This window comes from Melanotaenia boesemani, chromosome 12 (genome assembly GCF_017639745.1).
Source record: "Melanotaenia boesemani isolate fMelBoe1 chromosome 12, fMelBoe1.pri, whole genome shotgun sequence".
Classification (NCBI taxonomy): domain Eukaryota; kingdom Metazoa; phylum Chordata; class Actinopteri; order Atheriniformes; family Melanotaeniidae; genus Melanotaenia; species Melanotaenia boesemani.
In genome coordinates, this window is record NC_055693.1 from 11,295,181 (window position 1) to 11,319,215 (window position 24,035).

Below are 24,035 nucleotides of genomic sequence, written 5' to 3' on the forward strand. Positions count from 1 at the left end.
CAATTAGATCTTTGCTGATGTTTCTAATATTTGTGTAAAACAAAATATGAGACAAATTTAAAACATTTTGGAAATTACAACAGTTTGAGTCAAAAATCTGTTCTGTCTGCATTTTATGAGCTAAACCTTCAGATAAACAAAGTCCACTGTAGCATTAAGTTAAACATTAGACAAAATAACTTTTAATGGAGTTGAGGGGCTTTCTGTATGGTGCAGCAACCTAGTTCAGACTAAAGCACAGGTGCATTTTTACCTATAACAATGCAATATACCAAGTTGTGGTATATGGCTCATGTAACTTTAGCCCAAAATAAAAAGCTTTCAAATAATTCTTAAATTATAACTGATGATAAACTAATTACATTGCAGCAACCCTAAGTGAAGAAAAATTCTAACAGAGGAGAACAAAAACTGCAGAGCATGTTTTTTCAACCATTTCATGCTGAGTAGCAAGAAAAAGAGGAGTATTGTGAATTTGTGATGCAAACTGGTGTGTAGTAGTGTGTTGTTTTAAACATTTGTGGTACATAAGTTGTGGAATTAGGTACATCGTACCTCTGCAGCATTTAATAATTTTTATTTGATGTGGTCAAATATTATTATAATTTATTAATTTACATTAAACTTATCAGGTTATATACAACAGTTTAATCATTATTTACTGAACTAGTGAATGAGATTATTAAAATGAAAGTGAGACTTACTGAAATGAGTTTAAAATTAAATTAAAATTAGATTACTGAAATGAGAAACTGAACCGGAACAAGGCTGCAGGTTCAGATGGTGTCAGCCTCAGGGTTCTATAAACCTGATCTATAAACATGTGTTGGATTCTTTAGCACCTTTTCAATACCAGCTGGAATCAAAAAAAAGTTCCTGTTCTAAGAAATCCCAACCATTTGAACCAAATGACTACATACCAGTTGCCCTAACATCTCACATCACGAAAGTCCTTGAGAGACTGTTAGGGGCTCACCCCCAAAAACACAAGTGACACCTTTCAGGACCCATTACAGTTTGCTAATTGTAATGGTCTTAGGGTTGAAGATGCTTTCATCCACCTAATTTATTGAGCCCACTCTTGAAAAACTAGGCAACAGCACTTTGAGTATCATTCTTTGATTTCTCAAGTGCCTTTAATACAAATCATCTGCTATTTTATGTGAGAAACTCCATATATTCCAGGTGGATAACTTCACAACCACTTGGGTTTATGACTACCTCTTAACAGACCAAAGTTTGTAAGATTGAAAGGTTATGTGCTACTGTCTCAGACAATAGTACAAGTGCCTTTGAGCTCAGCTAGGCAACGGACTGGACTGGAAATGCAACACATAAACATCTACAGGAATGGACAGAGCAGACTCTACTTTTTAAGGAAGAAGAGATCATTCAATGTCTTCACAAGATGTTGCATATCTTCTACAAATCTACAGTGGAAAGTGCAATCAGCAAAAATGCAGCACAGTGTGGAAACAACAAAGCATGTTCGGTCTGAGACTTATTCAAGTCCAGTGCAAGACAGAGAGGTACAGAAAATTATTCCTGCTATTAATTATCACTCTCTGGAACAAGGAAAGAGTGTTGTTACACATATTCATTTGTGACCCACTCAGGTCACGTTTATTCATTCGGCTTCGATAATTGGCTGAATTTGGTCACGTGGTAGCTACGCCAGACAGGAAGTGTTGTGTCTAAGCGTTTGTGTTTGTTTACAGCCGAGAGCACCCCGTGTCCACGCCGTGTAATAAGTCACGCGTCTTTCCTATGTAACTGATAATCCGCTCCTCGTGGTAAAACGTTTTAATTAGTTAGCGCATAATTAATGCCGTGCGCCTGCTATTTTAACTGCATATAGTGATTGGATTAGCACCTGCTAACGAGACATGCTAAAGTTGAGCATTATTAGCTTGCAAAGATGAAGGTAGCCTTGACCTTACACGGTCAGTAAACTGTGGAAGCGTGATTATCCTAATTCTGTAGCAAAGTGCAGACTTTTGTGTGCAAGTACGATTATAATGTCCTTTTTTCAGGAAGCTTCATTGAGAAATTTACTTGTCAGCTAGCTGACGAACGCTAACATAGGAATAACACAAGGCATTGTGATCTCTCAGACCATGTATCGGAAAAGATAAGGTATGAATCCACCATGACCATGACTGAGCTTACTTTATGAACCGGTTATCAGCATTTATAATGTATAATTTGGACTTCATTTATGGCAAATTACTGATAAGACTGCCTGCACCCATCCTTTTCATCTCAGGGAGATGATGACACAGAATGAACAAAGATCCAGTGCATTATGGCATTGACTGAAGTTTACTGGGATCACCATATACCCCTGCCAAAGCTTGCTCCAGCCCAGGCCAAGGTCACTGTCTCCCTAGTAGCACTCCTGTGCTTCATTAACAGTTATGATGGGGAGTTTGTGTTTGATGATTCTGAAGCAATTATCAACAACAAGGTATGTTTTCCTCTTTTTCAACTGTGTAATCCTGCTTAAACATGTAGAAATGATTCAATAATAGCATTTAACCTTTGGCTGCAGAGTCATATTTTATTGGTTTATGTTGCAGGACCTAAAACCAACAACACCTCTGAACAACATCTGGAGCAATGACTTCTGGGGGAGCAATCTGAGTAGCAATTCTAGTCATAAATCCTACAGACCGCTCACTGTCCTTACATTTAGGTAAAGGATCTTGCTTACTATCTGCACTCATACTCTTATTTTAAACAAAGGCCTCTTAAAATACCTGCTGGTTTGTTAATCATTTAACAGAATATCTCAACATGATTCCTGTCAACAATTCAGTGACAGATTAACAGTTTAAAGCAGGGAGCTCAAACTCTGCTCCTTGAGGACCACTGTCCTCCAGGTTTTTGATTTTTTTCCTGCTTCAACACATCTTGACTCAAATTAATGGGCCATTGTGTAGAACTTGACAACAAGCTGGTGGTTCCTTTCCTTTTAAATTAAATACAAAATAATGTTTTTTTTTCAGCAGGGAAACAGATGCAGGTTCCAAAAAAATTTAGTTTTTTTTTGACCATGTCACATTCATTTCACTGATTGGTCAATTTTGTGTTTTTTTTATTTGCAAGAACACCAGCTTGAAACTGATTTGTTAACCATATTGAAGCATTTCTATTAATAAATCACATACAGTAGGTTCCACTCCCAGCGCGTACAATAACCGCTCATTCATAAGTGCCCAGCTTTGTTCAGTGTTATTGCTAACTTGAACCTTTTACAGTTTTGTTTTTATAAAGGACTCCCATAGCTGAGAATCTGTTTGACTGATAAAGAATACCATCAGGACTACAATTAGTAGAAAGATGGGGCTACATATAACCCATTCTAATCTAAAGTCTCAACAGCCTCATCTGGAGCAGTACAATGTATGCAGCATAAGTTTCTATTGTGATCATTTGTCGATTACCCACTTATTACAGCCCATCGCCGCAGCTATTAGGCAAGATGCAGGGTATGGGCAGGTTGTCACTTCTATGGTGATCTAGATATGTTAAAAACAAATTAGATTTATTTATTATTTTCTTTTTTAATCATGGAAACACTGTTTTTAGGTTTCATGTACCCTGCTAACCCATCAATCTCTCTCTCTTTGTCATATACCTCTCTGGAGGAACACGGTCATGTGACTTTTTCAAGGCAAATATAAATTATTTTGATATTAACTCATTACATCAAAGTGTTTTACAGTGAGTTCAAAGCAGGAGTTCCCTTTCTTTTCTTGTCACCTTGCTCCAAATCAACCAAGACTGTGTTCACATCCTAGGGCAGAACTTTTCATCATGCAAATGTCTTAATAAGTTAAACTGGACCCCAGATGACTTCACACCACTTTTATTCCCTGTACAATGTCTACATTTTGCCCAAACTACCCCTTATGTGAATGCAACAGATAATTTTCCAGAGAGATCAAAGCAGGTTTGTGAGTGTGTTGATGATGATTCTAGCCTGTAACTGGAACAAAACTGAAATAAGACAGATATCTAAGAGTAAAAAGAAGGGTAATTTACATTAAGTCTTAACTGTAAACACAGCAAGATTTGGGAAGCTGTGTCATTAAAAAAAAATTCAGACAAAGTAAATCAGCTACATGAGCTTTTCTAGACAGGTTTCTTTACCAGGTTACAAACCAGTTAAGTTCAGCACACTTTACATATCATGTCCTCCACCTAGAACCCACACCTAAGCCAACTATTTCCAGTAGTGATAAAGTATCTTATATGAATAGCCTCGTGTTGTGTGTGTCATATAGTAACTTCAAGGTCAACTCCAGTAAATCTCTGGGCCTTACCCTTCAGACATAGTTTGTGGTTCTTGTGTAAAGAGAACTTCAGGATATTAGATGTGCTGTGGTGTCTTTGTAAATGTTTGTTACTTTCAATGTATGTTTCAGCCAATATGTACATGCATGTTACACAATGGCTGATATATTCTTTTTCACCCTGTCTTTTCATGTCACATTAGTCTTAACACTGTTCTCCATCTACCTAATAGACATATACCTGATTGGAGTTTTACTACCACTAAAATATATTTAGTACCAGAATTTTGTTCTTTTGCCATTGCAGGTTGAACTACCTCATAGCTGGAGGCCTGCACCCCATTGGTTTCCATGTACTGAACATCATCCTTCATGCTGTCATATCCGCTCTTATGATTGACGTATTTTCTATACTGATCGGTGGGCTGGCCTATGATGAGAAGGGTCGGACACTGAATCATGCTCCTAAGACTTCTTTGCTCGCTGCCATCTTCTTTGCTGCACACCCAGTTCATACAGAAAGTGTAAGTAGAGATGAGCCACATTAGGGTTTTTTTTTTCTTTTTTTCATTTGTATGAACAGTATTGTTAAAGTCTAAATACCTATTGAACCTTTTATCATTTTTCTTAACTTAAATCTCATTAGATGCCTCATTTTATTGCTATAATTCTCCTCTTTCCTAATTGCTTTAAGACAAGCCATTGGACTACTGTTTTTTATTTCCTGAAGATGTTTCACCCCCCCATCCAAGTGTATTTTTCAGTTTTAACTGGCTGGTGGGGAGTTCTCAGCATGGATGAGAGGTGAAATGTCTTTGAAAACAACAACAAAAACCCCAAACAGTCCAGTTTCTTGAACCAATTTGACTAACAGCCTACGTGGACATACTCCTCTCTTTGCATGGTTTACGATGTTCTGCCCCCATAAATGTTGGACAATGCAACCACTGTGTTTTCTAATGCTTTTAGAATCTCTCAAAAAGTTGCCATGAAAAAGAAAACTCAGAAACCACAGCAATACTTAGGATTTCTTTGACTTTATGTTTCATATTTTGTCTTTTCAATATCATTCTTTTTTAAAATATAAATCCATTTTTCACTCCTTCATACCAGCAACACATTTGTAATGTGTGTATAATGGGGTTTTTGCATTATCCTGGTAAAAATTACACGGATCTCTCTGGAAAGAGAACATCTTCCAGATTGCATAATGTTGCTCTAAAAACTCAGTGCACCTTTCTCCATTAATGCTGCCATGACAGAAGTATAAATTACCTTTGACAATGACTCTGATAAAATCCTAGACCATCGCAGAGCCAGGCTTTTGGTTTTGTCGTTGATAATCGTCTGGTCCTTCTTCATCTTTTGTCCGGAGCACACAGTGTTCATGTCTTTCAGAACAGATCTTGGAAGCTTTTTACTGTGTGATGGTCAAACCAAGGTGCCTCCAAGCCCAGAAATGTCACTGCTGCCTTTAGATAAGTTTAAACTGGGCCTCTTTTTATTTCTGCAGTAATGTTTTTTGTGTATGTAACTTTATTTTGCAATGCTTCACAAAGCTTTGACTGCCCTTGATGCAGTGCCATATCCAAAGGGTTGTAGATGACTGGTGTCCAAAGAAGGCTTGCACCCGTGCCTTTTATGCACTGAAATTGCTCTTTGAATCATTTAATAACATAATGTAATGTCAAGGGAGAAAAATGCAAGTTCCTTCTACTTTGTTTTTCAGGTTTTGAAACATAATTATTGATTTTTCTCACATATTTGGATCAAATAGATCAAATGCTCATATTTTCTTCTTACAGACTCAGCCTTTCATGGATGCTGGTTGTGTATTGAATCATTATTATCATGTGCCATTATCATCTTAAGATATCAGAATTTTAATTTTATTTTACCTCATTAGTAAACCAAAACGTTGCCTATTACATCTTTCTTTTCTTGATGTGTTGCAGGCCTGCAATGCAAAAACAGAATGACAGAATATACCAATTACTTGAAGTTGACATATCTTGGGTTCATACTGTCTGCAATAATATAAGTTGAAGTAAATGTAACTCACTTTGTTCTGTTTGACATTATCTCCCCGTACACTCGTATATTTTTTTGTGCGTTGGTAATTTTTTGAAAAGTAGGAAGAACTTTGCATGGAGACCCAGAAATTATTCATTCATATGTTTCTAAATGCACATGTAGTGGTGATTAATACTTCGTTGTGTTAGTGGTGTTGGATCAAAATAGCTTTAATGAAATCTGAACATTGAAAAAGAAGCAAACAGCTTCAAACTTGAAATTCTTGAAATTCCAATAGTTTTTCTTTTATTTATTAAGGCCAAATACATTTTTAAGCCACATCAGTTATTACCTCATTTACATGAGCATTATTCTTATCATAATCCAGTTGATGACTTGTTTTTCTTGCTCCATTTTTTTTTTTTATTTATTTATTTTTTTTACTTTGAACTTGAACTGGGTCATTTACTGTTGTGTGCCTGTGCATCCCATTACAGTCGTGTAACAATAATTTGGGGTTACAAATAAACTTTTCTTAACAATGTGAATTTCCTATGGCAGCACATGGCATCATGACATACAAGTCCAGAGGTTTTGATACTAAACATCCAGTGTTTCCTTGCCAAGAACAAAAGCCTTGTCTCAGCTGGGAGCACAGGGCCAAGGTGCGTGCAGTTGCACGGCCTGACTATTATCCATGTTGGGATGCTTATTGACCCGCCAGCGTATGTCTTTTTGCTGTAAAGCTTGGCTGGAAGGCAGCAATTCCCCCTCTACATTCTCTTTAATCATGCAGGGCAAGGACTGGGTGAGACCTGGGGGGGTGAGGGAAAGGCAGACTGTTGGCTTAGGCCTGCTGTATGTATCAAAGCAGGCAACCCCAGGATGCCAACCATACTGTACCCACACACTGTATAGAGCACACACACCAACAGGCCATGCTGGTAATGAGAGTTTCTTACTACTTTTGTTCATGAGCTTCCAGTTATAGCTGCATTCACCATGCAAAACAGAACGGAATATGGTGCATTTACTGTATAACAGAAATAATTGTGATTATGATAATTTATGAAGAGCTGTATAATAAAATGCTTTGCATTTTTCAAGTATGTGTGTCATGCCTTTTAATCTTTTGCAATTTCTCTCCCTTGTCTTCCATCTCAATAAGGTGGCGGGCGTAGTGGGCCGAGCTGACCTTTTATGCGCTCTGTTCTTCCAGCTCTCTTTTCTCACTTACTGCAAAGCTTTTAACAAAGGTAGGTATACAGCACAAAACTCTATAGGTATACAGTAAAGCTTTGTAGAACAAAGCACTGTCCTCGCTCATAATTATATTGCCAGCTTCAAACGTTATTGAGCTGCTAGTTTCAAAATTCAAAAAATAACACCTACACTTTAATCCCAGCCTGTTTACAACCTGCATGCTATTTGCTTTGTGTTCTCAGGGAGTGACAGAGATGAGAGGTTTTCTGTCCAGTGGGTTGTGGTCAGCCTCTTGCTGTGTGCTGCAGCAATGCTCTGTAAAGAACAAGGCATCACCGTCTTGGTATGAAGACTTTTTGAAAAGCCATTTTTTTTAGAGTTGATTTTTTTCATCCCATGCAATACTAACATGCAGTACTATGGAAAAAAAAAGGGCTGGTGATACAGGATAAGTTGTGACACATCTTGTAATTCTTCTTTATGTGAAAAACCTAAACCATATATGAAATTAGTTAAAGATCCCTGCTGTTACTGACCTATGTAAGATAAAAAATGCTGTTCATCTTCCTTGTGTATCTTCCCCCAGGGTGTGAATGCAGCTTTTGATATCGTCTTGATCTGTAACATTAATGTGTATGAACTCAGCCAGAGGCTATTCTTTAGGAAGAATTCACTTGATGTGAGTTACATTTTATATACCCTCCTCCTCTCCTCTGTCATAACTCATGTGAATTTCAGTATATTATAAATGAAACACAGCTTAAAGTAAATAACAAGCATAGTTTCTATTTAATCACCCGTGACAGTCAAACATGTTTTTCTGACAGTTAAGTGACATGTTGCGAATGGGACTGCTCACAAGATTAGCTCTTATGAGTCTTGGAGGACTCTTGATGCTGTATGCACGCTGGAGGATCATGGGTACAGGACCCCCGGCATTCACCGAAGTAGACAACCCTGCCTCTTTTGAAGAAAATATATTTATTAGAGTGAGTATAATTGAAATAAATCCCTTACATAGCACATGTTTAATCTTGTGAAGGTTCAGTCATTCACACACAGATGCTAACTTTGTCCTTCTCATATATATGCACTTTGTATACATTATGCAGTATTTAATTTCTGTGAACACACACTGATAAACATATTGGGCAATTTGGGGTTCAGTGTCTTGCACAAGGACTGAAACATGTGGATGCTGATTTTCCAGTTTTTGGAATAATTAAAGTAACTCTACATAGAAGTAGAGTGACTTTGTCTTAAAATAGATAATTCACCTTCTAGGAGTGTTAAAAATCTTAACTGCTAAATATTTTTTTTCTCACTGTCCACCAACTTTGTGTAAAGCACAGCCTCAAAATGTAAATGAGAAAGGCTTGAGCAGGAACTGGTTTGCATTTACTGAGAATGGCAGAAAGTAGGCACGCTCAGCTATATCTCCCATGATATTTACAATTACACACACTCTTATGTACATATTTTAGAAGTATCCATTTGGACCTTTTACACATTGAATAACATCCAATTTAGGTATAAGCTAAATTATCTGATTAGTGTAATCTTCATGATTTAAACCAGTTACTCAGAGTCTGAGTTTTAAATGACGTTTTTCTCTTATCTTCCCCTGTTTTCTTCCCTTCTGAACTACTGCTGTTCCTTTTTGATTGGCAGATTGTGAACTATAATTACTACTACTCTCTTAATGCCTGGCTGCTGCTGTGTCCCTGGTGGCTATGTTTTGATTGGTCCATGGGCTGTGTGCCTCTCATTAAGTCAGCCACTGATTGGAGGATGGTGTGGCTGCTGCTGCTCTGGTGCGTCCTGATAGGCTTGATAAGTCAAGCCTTATGTTCACAGGACAGGCAGAGAAGGAGGTAAGCGAGCAAAGCGGTCTCACACTTACTACAAATGAAATAAAGCACATGCCCTCTTCCCTTGACTTGAACTTGATTATGATGATAGTATCGCGTCCACTGCAGTGTTCTTTATTTAACGTCATTTTTTGTTTGTTTACATTCAGTGTCACACATTCTTATTTCAGTGTGTACGTCTGTGCAATCCCCTCCTTTCCCATCCAGGACACTGACGTTGGGTCTGGTGCTACTAGTGGTCCCTTTTCTGCCTGCATGTAACATTTTCTTCAGGGTGGGCTTTGTCATTGCTGAGAGAGTGCTCTATCTGTCATCGGCCGGCTACTGCTTGCTGCTGGCCTACTCACTGGGACACTGCTGCTGCCACTGGACCAAATGCAAGGTAAAACAATCACTGCGAAGTAACTAGAAAACACACTGATAAACCCTGTTTCCAGCACAGATTCAGCCCACTGATTTTTTTTTTCTACTGTATGATCACTGAGTTGAAATGTCCAAATGATTCAGTAGCGCAGTGAGGCAAAAAACAGGAAGAACTGAGTAATGACTTAGCCATAAAGCTGTGATAATGGCTGGTGGAGTCCAGGTGTGATATAGATTTAGCTGTTTTTATTACAATGATGCAAGTGCAAAACTGTTAAATATTTCCCTTTTTTTTCTTATCCAGAAATTGCTGTATGTCATGGTGCTCACACTCCTATGTATGCACGTAGCTCGCTGTGCCCTCCGTAGTCACCAGTGGCGGTCAGAACAAAGCCTTTTCACCAGCGCCCTGTCTGTCTGTCCACTCAATGCCAAGGTAAAACAAATAATTTGTGTTTTCCTGCCCCTTCAGCATGTGTCAGGAAATTGCTTTTGGTCACGTGTGAGAATGAATAACAGTCACACACTAAGCCACAACCTTGAAGCTTCATGTTTTGATGACTTATTCCTCAGGTGCATTATAATGTCGGCAAGAACCTGGCTGATAGAGGGAATGCTACTGCTGCTATCGGATACTACAGAGAGGCAGTCAGGTATGTCTCCTCACATGGCAGTTTAATCAGCCTCTAACAGATGGACAAGAAGCTGACTTGTGTCACATGTTGTTTATGGTTTTCAGGCTACATCCGACCTATGTCCATGCTATGAACAACCTGGGGAACATCCTGAAGGAGAGGAATGAACTTATAGAAGCAGAGCAGCTGTTGTCTAAAGCTGTTTCCATTCAGTATGTTGTCCTGAATAAAATATTAAATTTCTCAGTGCACACAAGCTATCATTTGTCTTCAGAGCTTCCTGTAAACAGCTTTGTATCTTGTTTTTCTTTTTGTTGTTGTTTTTTTTTTTTAAATCTCTGCAGACCTGACTTTGCTGCAGCCTGGATGAATCTTGGCATAGTTCAGAACAGCCTTCGGAAGTTTGAGGAGGCAGAGCAGAGCTACTGGAATGCCATCCGTTTCCGGAGAAAATACCCAGACTGTTACTATAACCTGGGACGCTTGGTGAGCTGCTGCGTTCAAATGCACATGTCAAAATAACATAACAGTCATCCACAACTTTGGACCAAGTAAACCTGGACCTGCTGTATATCTGCAAACTCTAGCCACAATAATTTTATAAAACTATTTCTTTCTTGTCATGATAGTATGCTGACCAGAACAGACATGTAGATGCCCTGAATGCATGGAGAAATGCAACTGTGCTAAAACCTGACCACAGCCTGGCTTGGAACAATATGGTAATTCTGCTGGACAATACAGGTAAGAACACACTAGCATCTTAGTACACAGATTTCTTCAGAACAATTTAGTTTTTTCCCCTGATTTTTTAATGAGAAATGCATTTTATTGTAAAAAATAACAAATAAGTCATATCCACCGATTTTAAGTTGTAGTTGAATTTATGAGTCATTTCACAATCTCAGAACTTTGTAATGTGGGTGCAGTTTTATTCCAGCTTTATCAGCCAAAAAGCACAGCCTTTTTATTTTAGAAAGGCAGAAAATCTAAATGGCCAACAAGATTAGACCGGAAGAGCAGGAATCAGCAATGCTTGAAATTTATGTATTAAAGCTTTGTGTTGTGAGTTTTGAAGGCACTCTTCCCTGCCGTGTGGAGAATGCTCTGATTTCCAAACGCTCGAGCCGTTTTGTCAGAAGCTGTTCCCGCGGGGGCGGAGTCTCCCAGGAGGGCACTGGATCCGTCCAATCAGGGCCCAGTATGTTTCTGATCAAACGAGGGCAAGCACAGCCAGAACAGCGCCCCCTCAGAGTTCCCCCACCGCATTTGTTCCCCAAATCTGACAGAAATAATTCTACCCATCTCCCCAGCTCCCCACTAAACCACACCAAAAAAAAAAAAAAAAAAAGAAAGAAAAGAAGAACAATAGGTGTCATTTTGAAATAGTGAAGATTTGGGAATGCTGTTTTCTCTTTGGTGTTCACTCTTTCGCTTTAGTTTTGATCATTTACACAAACAAAAGACCAAATTAAATTAAAGCAGACGTGCACAATCACACACGTACTCGCATGTTGGCAAGCTGTGTCTGAAGGGCACAGGCCATGACTCAGGACATGACTGCCATTGGTTTGCCCTCTGCCTCTCCTGTCTGTCTGTCTCTTCTTTCTCCCTTTCTGGCTAGACATCAGACAGATCTGTGACAGAGATCAATAACTCAGTGGGCCTTGCATTCAACCTTAATTAGGGGACTAAACCACTCCTCTGTGTGTGGAGAAGGAAAAACTCTGCTTTAGATACTCCTGACAAATCAAGCAGGATCTAATGTTTCTGGAAATTTGTGGTTGTAACAGTTTGAAACACATAAATGTAAAGCAACATTTTTACAGTTAAATCATTAACCTGCTTTAATGCATAAATCTTGTCCACCTTTTCCAAACTAAGCTAAAAATAAACGTGAGCATGTGCCTGTAGCTGTAGGTATTCCATGGATATCATTTAATATTAATGTCTGACATTTTTGCTTGTTTTCCGCTCTGTCTTCAAGGAAACCTGGGTCAAGCAGAGCTGATCGGTCGAGAGGCTCTGAGGCTCCTCCCCAATGACCACACAATCATGTTTTCACTGGCCAACGTCCTGGGGAAATTACAGAAATACAAGGTCAGTCAAAATAGTTTAAACAGCAAACTAAAATCATTCTTCATGGATGTCAAAAATTTTATTTCTGTTTTTTGTGTCTGCTCTGTCAGGAGTGATGCATTTCTCTGACTAGTGAAGATAATGCGGTATATTTTTAGTTTTTTTTTTTTTTTTTTTTTTTCCCCATTCTGTTTTCTCAGGAGTCAGAGGGCTTCTTTCTTCACGCCCTTCGGATCAACCCGAATGCTGCTAGTTGCCATGGCAATTTAGGTAAGGCCACTGCAATGTTGATTTTACAGTTTTGTGAGATTTTGAGCAATTGAAAACCAAAATTGTATTCATGCATTCTAGCTGAAGCAATATTGTGCAGTCTGCCTGCATTGAATGCAATAAATCAATAAAATTAGAACTGTTGCAGCTTATCAACTCAAAGAAGATTTCTCTTCTTTTTTCTTTCCTTTTTTTTCGTTAGCTGTGTTGTATCATCGCTGGGGGAAGCTGGAGCTGGCAAAGAAACACTATGAGCTGTCTCTAAAGTTGGACCCTGAGGCTCCTGGGACCAGAGACAACTACAACATGCTGCGACGCAAACTGGACCAGCTTAAACGCAGCACACCCTGAGGGAACCCACTGGGACCCCCACCTGCTATAAAACAAATTTTTCCATCGTTCCTTTTTTTTAAATATTATTTTATCACACAAGTTCTTGCTTTGAAACATTTGGAAATAAAGACCATGATCTGTGTGTCGGGTTCTGGTTTTTCTTCTTAAGGGAACAGATTTCAAAGAGCAACAGAAGGGAAAAGCAATATGTTGCACAGTTGCATGTCATTTTCTAGTTTTACCTATTATTGAAGAGTCTTTCATGTACTAGACCCAAGTGTCAAGTGCCTAATTTGATTTCATGGGTGTGAGTAGCGGTGTTGGATGCCTCTGCTGGTTATGTGCTCTTTAGTTGCCCCATTTGAAGGCCATGTGGACCTGATCCATGGTGAACCTTTTCCTCTTTTCATCTCTGACCCCGTGTTGTGTCAGCTGGACAGAGCACCATGCACATGTGCATCCAGAGAATCTGGTGTAGATTTATTTGAGTTGGGCCCTTTTCAGATTATCCAAATGTGCCTTAACTCTAAAGCTGCAATAGCTGCTCAGAGGTTTTGCTCATGGCTACAGTGTCATCAAGCAGAAACTGATAGCTGGTGTTGACCACTTGTAAGCTAGTGTGGTAATTAAGCTCTTTTTTTATTTTTTATTTTTTTCAGTGCTTTTTGTTCTTGAGTGGGATGGCACTCTGTGCTTTTAAACCCCCTCTGGTTCCCTGCTCCTCTTGTAGCCTCTGTAGTTAATAGGAGAAAGGTGTTTGTGCTGGGAAGTTTTTCTCAAGTGTCCACAAGAAGAAGAGGGGTCAGCTGGGACAGGAAACCCATGGCCAGTGCTGTATGAAAACAGCTCTATAGCACAGAGCCTTCAAAGGGAGATGGGGATGATCTCCCTGGGGAACCTCGCATGCACGCACACACGTATGCACTCGCACAGAGACCGGCTCCTCTTGAAGAAAGCTGCAGAAAGAAAAGGCAACCCCAGTGTGAAACATCAGTCAACAAGTGTGCACCCGAGGTCAAAGTTCAACACACTTCTATTTTTTCACCTGCTTCCTACAGCTTGCAGGAAACTTTTGAAGCTGTGGCGGGCTGGTATGGCTTTGCTTTAGGGGCGGCTAAGTTTGTTTACACATACAGTACAATACGGCAGTTGATGCTTTGATGCTTGCAAGATGTTACTGATACGCACATCGGGGGGTGCCACAGCACACACGACCATCAATGTCCTCTGTATGTGACCTCCTCAAAATGCAACTAATATCACATGATGAAATTTCCTTCTTACTCAACTCTGTTTTTATTTTCGCTGCTTTGATGTAAAGAGTCAGTGGTAGATATATCTGAAAGCACAACAAATATATGCAGCACTCTCAATGTATTGTTTAGCTCAAGATGAAACCTGTTTCAACATGACTCATGTAAAGGTCAGAATGGTGAAAAGACTTCATGCTACGGAGCGAATGCAATCAAAAAAGAAAGATCAAAAATATTAGGATAGTGACATTCAAGACTGAAAGCTTTTCCCTCACATTATTTTTTGTCGTGCAGTGTAACATGCGGTGCTGTCAATGTACAATTGGCTACAAAATCATCACCTATTCGCTTTATGTACTTAAGGATCCTTTCTTTACTTTCTGTGTGATCCTTTCATTCAGCGCCTGCAGCTGACTGCCTAGCTGCACAGCTGTGCTGGCATACCAGTAGGGGAGCCCACTTTTATCATAATAATTCTTTGAATACCTTTCATTATCATAAAATATGTGAGAATTAAAGGGATGGATTCACCGGCCCCGCCAACATCTTCATTATCCATTCTGACTGACAAAAACCTGCTGTCCTAGAGAGTGACATTAATAAAAGATGGGATCCTACAGCCTTATGAAGTCCTCTCCTTGTTCTATGTGTTTTCACGGCGCACCTTTTACTTGCTTGGATGCTCCATCACAATGATATAATGAAATCAACTCTCAGGTGGGGTTCTTTATTGTGTTCCATTAATCACACTGATGAGTTTTGATCATCATAATCAATGGATTACAGGGAATCATGTCTGATCGTTCACAGGCAGAATGAAACTAAATTCAGCAAAGCATTTTTGTTTTGATCACCACAAAATTTCTCAGAATAAACGTTCATTGTTATCCTCTTGTTGCTGTGGCTTCTTCAACAGAAAAACAAGAGGCAGGGGAGCACTAATTTAAACCCACTGAGGGTGTTTTGGAACAGCAGGCATGCTATTTTGCCTCTTATAAGCCACTAACAGCAAATGCCAAATATAAGAAAACAGCAGACCAGGCTACATGGAAATGTCCTTCAATAAAATTGAAGCCACAGAAGACATGATGGTCATCAAGAAACTGAATGACTGCAAAGAGCGAGCTTTTGATTTCATTAAGTCACATGTTGGGTTGTTGTAAACACTGTATTACAACTAACATGAGTGACTTAATTGAATCTTATGTGATATGCAGAGAAAGACTGAAAGTGGGCATGGCAGCTTGAAGTGCACGCACGCACGCAGTCACAAGCTAACTGTACATCTCTAAGAATGGCTATGACAGAGTTCTCATCAATGTGACAGGATGTGATCAAGGGCAGCCCTGTGATGTGTCCGCTGGGCCTCTGTAGGGCCCTCACTGTCCCTCCCTCTCACTCCCCCCAACCACAACAATCTTAATGGGCTCTGATGGGCACCTCCATCTTGCCTGTCTAATTGATGTAAATACTGCGCATTTGAACTCATAGTTCTTCCCACCATCCCAGCCAGTCCCTCCCTCTGTTTCTTATAACAGTAGGGGTTATAGGTTAGGCTGACTGAGTGATCATTAGAATGGCAGTCCTTATTAGAGGAGCAGCTTGTCTGACACCCCAACTGCGTCCTGGAGAGGGACCCACCCCGTCCGCCTCATCTAGATCATATTACATGACACGACCTCAGAACAGATACTACCAGTGCACTGCAACACCATAGGCCACTAGGGCACGGTGGCATTTTCAGAGGGGTCCCCTCGCCTGTCACAGTGCCTTCCGGACGCCGCTCTGTCCGTCTGGCTTGGATGCACTCTGTCATTTTAAGGAGGGCTACTGTCAGTGGGTATTGGGACTGCCGTGTCTACATGCCCTGGCATTTTCAGTGATCTTCTCTATAACAGAGGATCCAGCCACCCTCTTGAGAGTCTGTGATGTCGCGGCCAATGATTAATAGTTAGAGATGGGCAATAAAGTGTCCAGTGTGGCCAGATGCTAGTCAGGGCTTTGTTGAACTGATATAATGGACATAGGCTGCCAATTTGGCTCCTTTACAAAGCCTGGAAGTTCCCCAAGATTGATTCTGTTTCTATGTAGTGGTGCCCTGGGGGCTGAATTTTGAGGATGCACTCTTGTGAAAAATGTTGCGGGGCATTGTCTTTAGCCAAGAGAAGCTCTGTGAATGACTGTAAATGATCATGGATATAACAATACGGTCAATATAATCCTTGACATTTGCATGTACGAGTGAAAATGGAAGCCAGTTTAGGATCATTTTATTATTTCTGAAGTCAAGGAAAGTCTCTCTGGCTTTGGATGAATTAGGGGGGCTGGGATAATTTGCAGCAGGAGCCCTGTGAGACTGTTTTGCAAAACAAAATGAAGCAGCTAGAGCCTTATTGAAAAATATAGTGCAGTGAGACGGAAATTTATTAACTGGCACCAGTTAATGTGTGCATTATTCATTTCTGGTGAGCATGAAAAATGATCTAAAGAGGTTTGAAATTGCAGACTGCACAGTGGCTGGGCTTGCTGGTTCGTTTCATCCTCTTGCAGGTGTGTTTGGGCATGGTGGTGGAGGGCTGGAGGATGAAGGGGGGGTATGGGCCCCCTTTCTGGACAGTAGGGCTTTCCAGTAACAGCTGTGCTTCTCTCACGAGGGGGCGGCAGCAGCACCGGGAGAGAGGCTGCTTGGGACAGATGGACCAGCACCACCTCCCCTCTGACCTCCCACCTCCATCAGTTCTCCTATTAAAATCTCTTACACTATTAATGCAGCTGAGTTTATATACACTCTTACTGTACGTGGGTGTTAAAGGGATTGAAGAAGTTTCTTAAGTGTTAATGATTTAACATTTTTTGTACTTGTGTTTGATTTTTCTTTCCACTATTTCTCTTTTTCTATTTATTCTCTTGCTTTTGAACCTAGTCCTGTTGTTCAACTTTCTTCTTATACTTCTTTTTTCCACCACTGCTACAGTAGGAGGTTGTGGGCAGGAGTTGTTGCCAGTGGCATATGGCTTTCCACTGAGCTAAACATTCATACAAAAGACAGGCCCATCAGTCATGGCAGTGGCCGGATGAGGGGAGAGAGCAGGCCTCTGATGAATGGTGTTTAGGACTTACCTGCTGTTAAAACATTACCTCCCAAACACCACCTCCCCAAAGCACACCGAACATTAAGAACTGTATGATATTATAAAATGTGACCCTTGTGGGCACACGTCATGTATGCCAGGTTATAGCAAATAAGAAATATGCTTCCTAAACCCCTTGTACAGAAGCCCGGGTCAGGCCTTCGCAGACCAATTAATGCAGAGCATCTGCTGTATGGAGGCAGCACAGTAAAGAACTTTTGAGTCATTTTAGGTGATTTAATAAGAAGGAGCGCTGCTTCCTGCTTGCTCCGATAGCTCTTATTGCTAGAGTGAGCATGGAATGGGTCTCATAGATTAGACTAAATTAATCCATTCTTCAGGGATTCTTTTTCTGGTTCTATGGTGAAACCAGCACGCCTTTGTTCTTCCTTGAGCCCCGTCGTTTTTTCTGCCAAATTTAACAGAAGGCTCGGAGGGTAACAGGGGTCCAACCCAGTATCACCTTCTGGAGCAGAGCAACTAGCAGAGAAAGACAATCAGCCTGAACCCTGCTGTCTCCAGCACAAAGTGAAAAGACTCTAATTGGGCTTTTTTACGCTGCATTTTCTTGCAGGATTGCTGGATCATGAAAAAGCAATTAAACCTCAGAGCAGCATTTCATTCATTCTCATTTTTATCCTTTCATTGGAAAGAGAGAAATTTTAAATCACTTATGTGAGCTGAGGCATATGCTTTTCTTTTTTGCAACATTTTTTTCTGTTTGTTTCGTTTTTATTCAAATTTAAGAGAGACAAGCTATGGGTTTAGGTTCTTATCATTTATTTAAATAGATGAAAATGTGGATAAATCACAAGGTAAAGACAGTTCTTCAGAGGTTATGCCTGTAAAATACAAATTATATATATAGATTGGAGTTGGTTTGTACAAAATATCTTTAAATCCTAAAAATTTCCCCTAGAAATTGTAACAGGGATGTAGTTCTTAATGTTGCACATAGAGGCAGTGCTGCCCACAAAACCCTGACCTCAGGGTGGACGGACATCAGAAAAGGTAGTCAAATATATATTGCTCTTCTTTTAAAGAGCAAAAATGTGTCTGTTGATAAGAAGGTTAAATGAAAACACCAGAATGCCAAGTGGATTTTTCTAAACAGATTTTCTATAAATAACAATTAGCTTTCGTTTGTGAGAGTTATTGTGTGTGAGTGATAGTTTCAACAGCAATAAAGTCAGAGTCATTATACATGTTACAATTACAAACTTCAACAAAAAATACACATCTTAGAAAAAATGCAGATCTGTAACATTAACTCCAATGCATATTACATCCCTTATATAGAAAATTTATCCATTAAATTCAACAATGAGGTGTTCGTTTTACTGCAACATATTTTTTAAATAATTGATTTTCTTCAGCTCATTAAAAATGCAATCACCCTTCTGCATTTTTTTTTATCAAACACATTATTTAGACATCATGTAGACTCTCATAATGAAGAGGAGCCTTAATTAATGTTGGATTTTTTTTTGTGATATAATTTGCAAAGCCTCTAATGAGGGTAATGCAATCTGCTTCTGTTTGTAGAGATGGAATCAAAAGACTTTTCCTAGTGTATCTGTCCAAAGAAATGAAAAACTTACTTGGATACTTATTTGAAACATTGACATTCACTTAAATAGTTTGTGCTGTGAATATTAAATTCAGAATAACACAATTAATTAGGCATAATCAATTTTATAAAAATCAACACATAAACAGATATGTTAAAACAAATTAAGTTTATGTGATGTTATTGCACTCAACTGTATAAATATACTTAGATATAAGAATAAACTATTATAACTGCTTGTCTTATACCTCACAAACTTATGTATATATTATTTTTAAAAATGTTTTAGGTATTTCTCTATGTTGATTTTAAAATGCCCTCACTATTAAATAATAATGAGGGACATAGAGGATGATCACCATCCATACTCCCCCTGTTTCTATCCAAGCATTAACCAAGCACTTAACAATCGTATAACTCCAACTGTTCCAGTCTGCAGAGTCTATACATTGTAAATTAGGTCTGTTAATAAACTCTACTCTGCTCACAGACACAAAGAGGGACAGCAGTGGGCGTAACTACACACACACATACACTCACAGAGACTATGCTGTAGTGTTAGCCTTGCATGCACTTTTGTTTTCCCACCATGCACGAAGTGATCAACTATCACACCCCAGACGGTGAGATGTCAACATGAAATACCTTCATTTGCATGAGCTTTAAAAACTGCCTGACTTCTTGTTATGCCAGCGACCTGCCAGTGCCTCCATAAAATTCACTTTAGCCACGGGGGTCCTGAGACCTTGCTAAATACTGCCCCAATACTGCTGTCAACAGTCCGTCAATCACATGACAAATCCTTCTGATTAAACAGAGCTTCGCTGGCTGCTTCACAATGAACTGGACTCAGATGAATTAAATCTGAGCATGTCTGCACTGCAGAATTATGCCATTATGTTTTATTTAAAGACATCTTTAAATTTTATCAATTTCAGATAACATGGTTTTAAAAAATTCTAACTTTAGCTCATGCATTTTAACATTTCTTAAAATGTCTGCGCATATTTGCATGCGTTTACTTCTGTTTTGAAAAATATTACTTTTTAAAATGTAACATTTATTAATTTTTATCAGATTCAATATGCACATAATTTTAAAAAAGTACAGTTTTTTAGATTTCTTTTACACCACTTTTAAAACTTCTTTCCTGATTTGATATAAAAAAATTCATTAAGAAAAAGAGAAGAAAACAATCTTGAAAGAAGCAATGAATAGACTCATCATATAAATCAAGTAACCTGCAAAGCCTCAGACAGACAGCTGAATAAAAGGCAGCTCCCGAGACTGTAGTAAGATAAGAGACAACATCTAATCTGACTTGGATAGCTGATACCGCCCCGCCACGTCTAAATCCTGGAGTTTGGTCTGAGGGGAAGGATTTAACTTAAACCCCTTTCAAAGCACTAAATGTGTTTTTCTAATTAAACCCAAACAATTAACAGTGACAAGCAGAGGTCAAAATGAGCACAACTCGTCTGTTCAGATGAACCTTTGGAAGTGAAAAGAGACATAGCAATAGGACAAGAGACAGAGCGATGAAGAGGGAAATATAGAGTCCAAAGCTGCCTCAAAGTTCCAACAGCTTCAAGTGAGACAGACTATAAGGAGGAGAGAAAGAAAGCAGTGCATGAATGAAGGGTCAGGCGGGGAGAGGAGAGAGAAAGCCACACTCATTGAAGCGGTATAGATTTCAGTATTCAGGCTATATAGCGCTCAGCAAGTTAACCTCCAGACCACAGTATTTATTCTGGGACTGTGTTCCAGATCTGGGGGGATATCCAGTTCCCCAACATCAAAGAAACAAAGCTGTTGGAACAAAGCTTTTAGCTGCTTCTTAAAGCCCGACATTAAGTGAACTAGAGCAGCTGTGGCAATGTGTGACAATATTTTCACTGTAAATACAGCTCCACATGGCTGGGGGTGATAGATTACCAACAGCAGGATTACTTTCATTTTTACAATAAAAATATCTGTAATGAGACCACAAACACTAAATTTAATTAACTTTGACAGATAAAAATGCAACTGAAAACATTTGTGGTGGGAATCCAGCTTAGTGCCTTTCAGCATTTTGAATGTTCTTGACTGAATGATAAAAAATGAATAAATACAGTTATATATTAGGAGAAAATAATCAATGACTCTTGATTTTAATTTTAAACAATATTTGAAAACTGTTATTGTAAAAATAAGTTTGAAGCCCTTTTCAGAATATACACAACAATATATCAGGTAAGTTTGCTTTAATTCAGGTTGAATTAGCTGTATTCAAGTTTTAAGAGTAAAGTTTCTACACAAAAATTCTACATAAATAGATAAATAGACATAAATAGATTTAATGCATTCTATATTTTTTTTTTACATTTGTTAACATTTAACAAACCTGATTGTATACATGCTTTTATACTCAAACTATGCTTATGAACAAACATAACCCAACTTCATGTTTCGTTTACCAGAGAAGTTTTCTGTTAATGCTTTCCAACTATACAAATTTGTTTAATTTCATCCCTTGAAAACAAAAGAAAAGGTGGATGTGACATTAAGTAAGAGACCTGTTTTCTTTATTTTATCTCTTAGCATCCTCCAGGTGTTACAAAAAAATCAAACCTTCAGGTAATTTTACATGGAACAACTACTAAGTAGCTTATTATTAAAACTCTGTTAAATCAGCTGTGAAATAATGGAGGAGCTCATCCTGAAGAAATTACAAAGATCATTAAACCTTAGTAGGTAGTATATCACAGAAAAGCTGTTTCTAGTTAAGGCCTGCAAACTGAAAATAATACAAATCTTTCTTTCATCTTTGTGTTTATTCAGCTGCAGATAGTAATAGAATTAACATATTTAAAACACTTTATTCACATTGTCACTCACAATAAATGCTGCAGAGTGTCTTTTTCTGTTTTACTACACAATCAGAATTAGAATAAATAGTTAAAAAAAAACACAATTATATGCATTTTTCCGTTTGATGTATTTTGAGCGACTGTATCTCATAAAAAAGAAAAAGAAAAAGAAAAGATTTCTCTGTTTATATGAGGCGGTCATGTGAGACTCGTGCAAATATTTTCTTTGTACAAACAGTCAGAAGAGCTGCTTCACTGACATGATCTTAGTAGGTTCTTAGTGTGTGACCCATCATGTCACAGGCGTCATGGCCTGATGGACACAGCTGTTTTGCTGCAGGCAAAAAGGAGCAAGAAGGGATAGTGGGAAAGGACAAAAAAATAGAAGAGGTAAAGAGGGCAATATATTCTGTGTGTGTGAGACTGTGTGTGTGTGTGTGTGTGTGTGTGTGTGTGTGTGTACTGATTTTTCCTCTGGCACTTTCTGGGGCATGTGCCCACTCTGCATGGCATCCCGCTTATTCAGCACCCCATGTTGATCCCACAAAAAGAAAAAAGAAAATCTAAACAAAGCAACACAAAAAAATCACACAATTTATTTATTTATTTATTATTATTTTTTTAAATCTCCACAGAAAGAAACAGCATCTCTCATGTTGCTGACCACTGGGCCTTGCAGATCACATACAACACACACCCATGAGCACTTGGTGGGTAAGCAAACAAACATAGAAAACATGAGAGAAGGTTGAACATTGGTGAGATAGAAAACATTCTGATATAGAAATACATGCAATTATTAATAAAATTTACTTACAAAATAATCAATTAATTGCTTAATTGGTTTATTTTTATCATAATTTTCTTGAAATCATGAATTTGCAAAAAATCATATCTTGAAAAAATGGTTCAAAGTTCATAAATTAAACTTTCAGTCATTACCCAGCTCTGTTGCTTTATAAACTTACATCTTGTCCTCATCTATAGCAAATAGCTGGCCCTGTGCACAGACCAGCAGGGCTGGACAGGGTTAGGGAAGCACAGAGCACATGTTAGGAACAGAGGAAAGAGCCACTCAGACTGGAGGAGAGCCACATGTGCTGGACCCACAGAGAGAAACTCCGACACTGCTCACGCTGTCAGCATGCTGACATATACATACGCAAACATTTGTGCTGAGGTACAGACACACACCGATGCACATACACACTGCAGGGCCAAGCCAATTAACACCCTGCCACAGCACAGATCAGATTCGGAGCAGTGGAGGAACAGGAGGGCATATGTGGATAATCATACATGCAAATTAGATGAACAAGAGAGGCATCTAAATTCAGAAAGTAACTTACACCATGTTGTCAAAATGAATTCTATGATCTAAATGTTTTGGTTTGAGTTATTTGTTTAACTTTATTATTTCATTCATCATACTCATGCAGGATTTATTGACTCAGAACATTTTAATTGATTTGGAATTAAATGGTTCAATTAAACCTTCAAACACAAAGCAGTGGCCAGTGAGGACAGTTTAATTTGAAATCAACAAAGTCTAAGAAAAACTCATATTTATCTTATATTTAAGCCTCAAATATGAAAGGTGGTGCACTGAAAGTGTCAGGTGAAAATGGTTGGTGTCCTTGAAGTTTGGCTTCAAAACCAGAAGATGGCAACATACCTCTGGCTGAGACGCCGGCCTGCCTTCCTGCTCCTTCAGGTTTTTTTATGCATCTACATGTTCACCTGGAGCTTCATTTATTTATTCATTCATTTATTCATTTACTTGAACAGCAACATTATACGTCTTGAAGAGAGAAGCAGGTAAATATAGTGAATTATTCACCAGGTTCCTGACTTGACTACTGCTGGTTTGGCAAGATAAAAGCCACACGAATCCCTGTGGTTGAGTTTGAGTGTACTCTGCACATGTATGTGTGTAAGCACATTTCTGTGTCTTTGTGTATGTGGTGATAGGTGGACAGTGTGATATACTTACAGCTGTTTTATATATGGCATCTAATGATTCTTCACATTTCCTTGCTGTTTTGCTTCAGCTCTTCCTCTCCTCCTCCTCCTCCTTCTCTTCACTGTATGACATTTGTTACATAAGCAAACGGACAGAGACCACTACAGGGTTCCAACATTAACACCCAAAAGCAGAGAAATC

At 38.8% G+C, this 24,035-nt stretch overlaps 1 protein-coding gene across 3 annotated transcripts; it reads left to right on the top strand.

Annotated features, from left to right (window-relative positions):
* Nucleotides 1-1,680: 1,680 nt before the first annotated feature.
* tmtc4 (transmembrane O-mannosyltransferase targeting cadherins 4) lies at nt 1,681-13,207 on the top strand. 3 transcript variants are annotated; one of them, XM_042002335.1, is made up of 19 exons: nt 1,681-1,943; nt 2,034-2,136; nt 2,267-2,467; nt 2,580-2,695; nt 4,606-4,822; nt 7,480-7,567; nt 7,757-7,857; nt 8,101-8,193; nt 8,342-8,503; nt 9,186-9,388; nt 9,593-9,767; nt 10,053-10,184; nt 10,322-10,401; nt 10,488-10,595; nt 10,728-10,869; nt 11,013-11,127; nt 12,371-12,483; nt 12,663-12,732; nt 12,935-13,207. In XM_042002335.1, exons 3-19 carry the CDS (start codon nt 2,306-2,308, stop codon nt 13,081-13,083), a joined length of 2,226 nt encoding a protein of 741 aa, XP_041858269.1. In that variant the 5' UTR covers nt 1,681-1,943; nt 2,034-2,136; nt 2,267-2,305; the 3' UTR covers nt 13,084-13,207. The 3 variants fall into 3 exon arrangements, with proteins under 3 accessions (XP_041858269.1, XP_041858270.1, XP_041858271.1); XM_042002336.1 differs by lacking the exons at nt 1,681-1,943; nt 2,034-2,136; nt 2,267-2,467; nt 2,580-2,695 and adding an exon at nt 2,709-3,676; XM_042002337.1 differs by lacking the exons at nt 1,681-1,943; nt 2,034-2,136; nt 2,267-2,467; nt 2,580-2,695; nt 4,606-4,822 and adding an exon at nt 5,592-7,255.
* The last annotated feature ends 10,828 nt before the right edge of the window (nt 13,208-24,035 follow it).

What these genes read in the sequence shown, in the direction of transcription:
- tmtc4 (XM_042002335.1), top strand. Translation starts at nt 2,306, where the DNA reads ATGGCATTGACTGAAGTTTACTGGGATCACCATATACCCCTGCCAAAG. An exon ending in CTGCAAAGCTTTTAACAAAG is followed by an intron (nt 7,568 to 7,756) that starts GTAGGTATACAG and finishes TTGTGTTCTCAG; the next exon opens with GGAGTGACAGAGATGAGAGG. An exon ending in GGAAATTACAGAAATACAAG is followed by an intron (nt 12,484 to 12,662) that starts GTCAGTCAAAAT and finishes CTGTTTTCTCAG; the next exon opens with GAGTCAGAGGGCTTCTTTCT.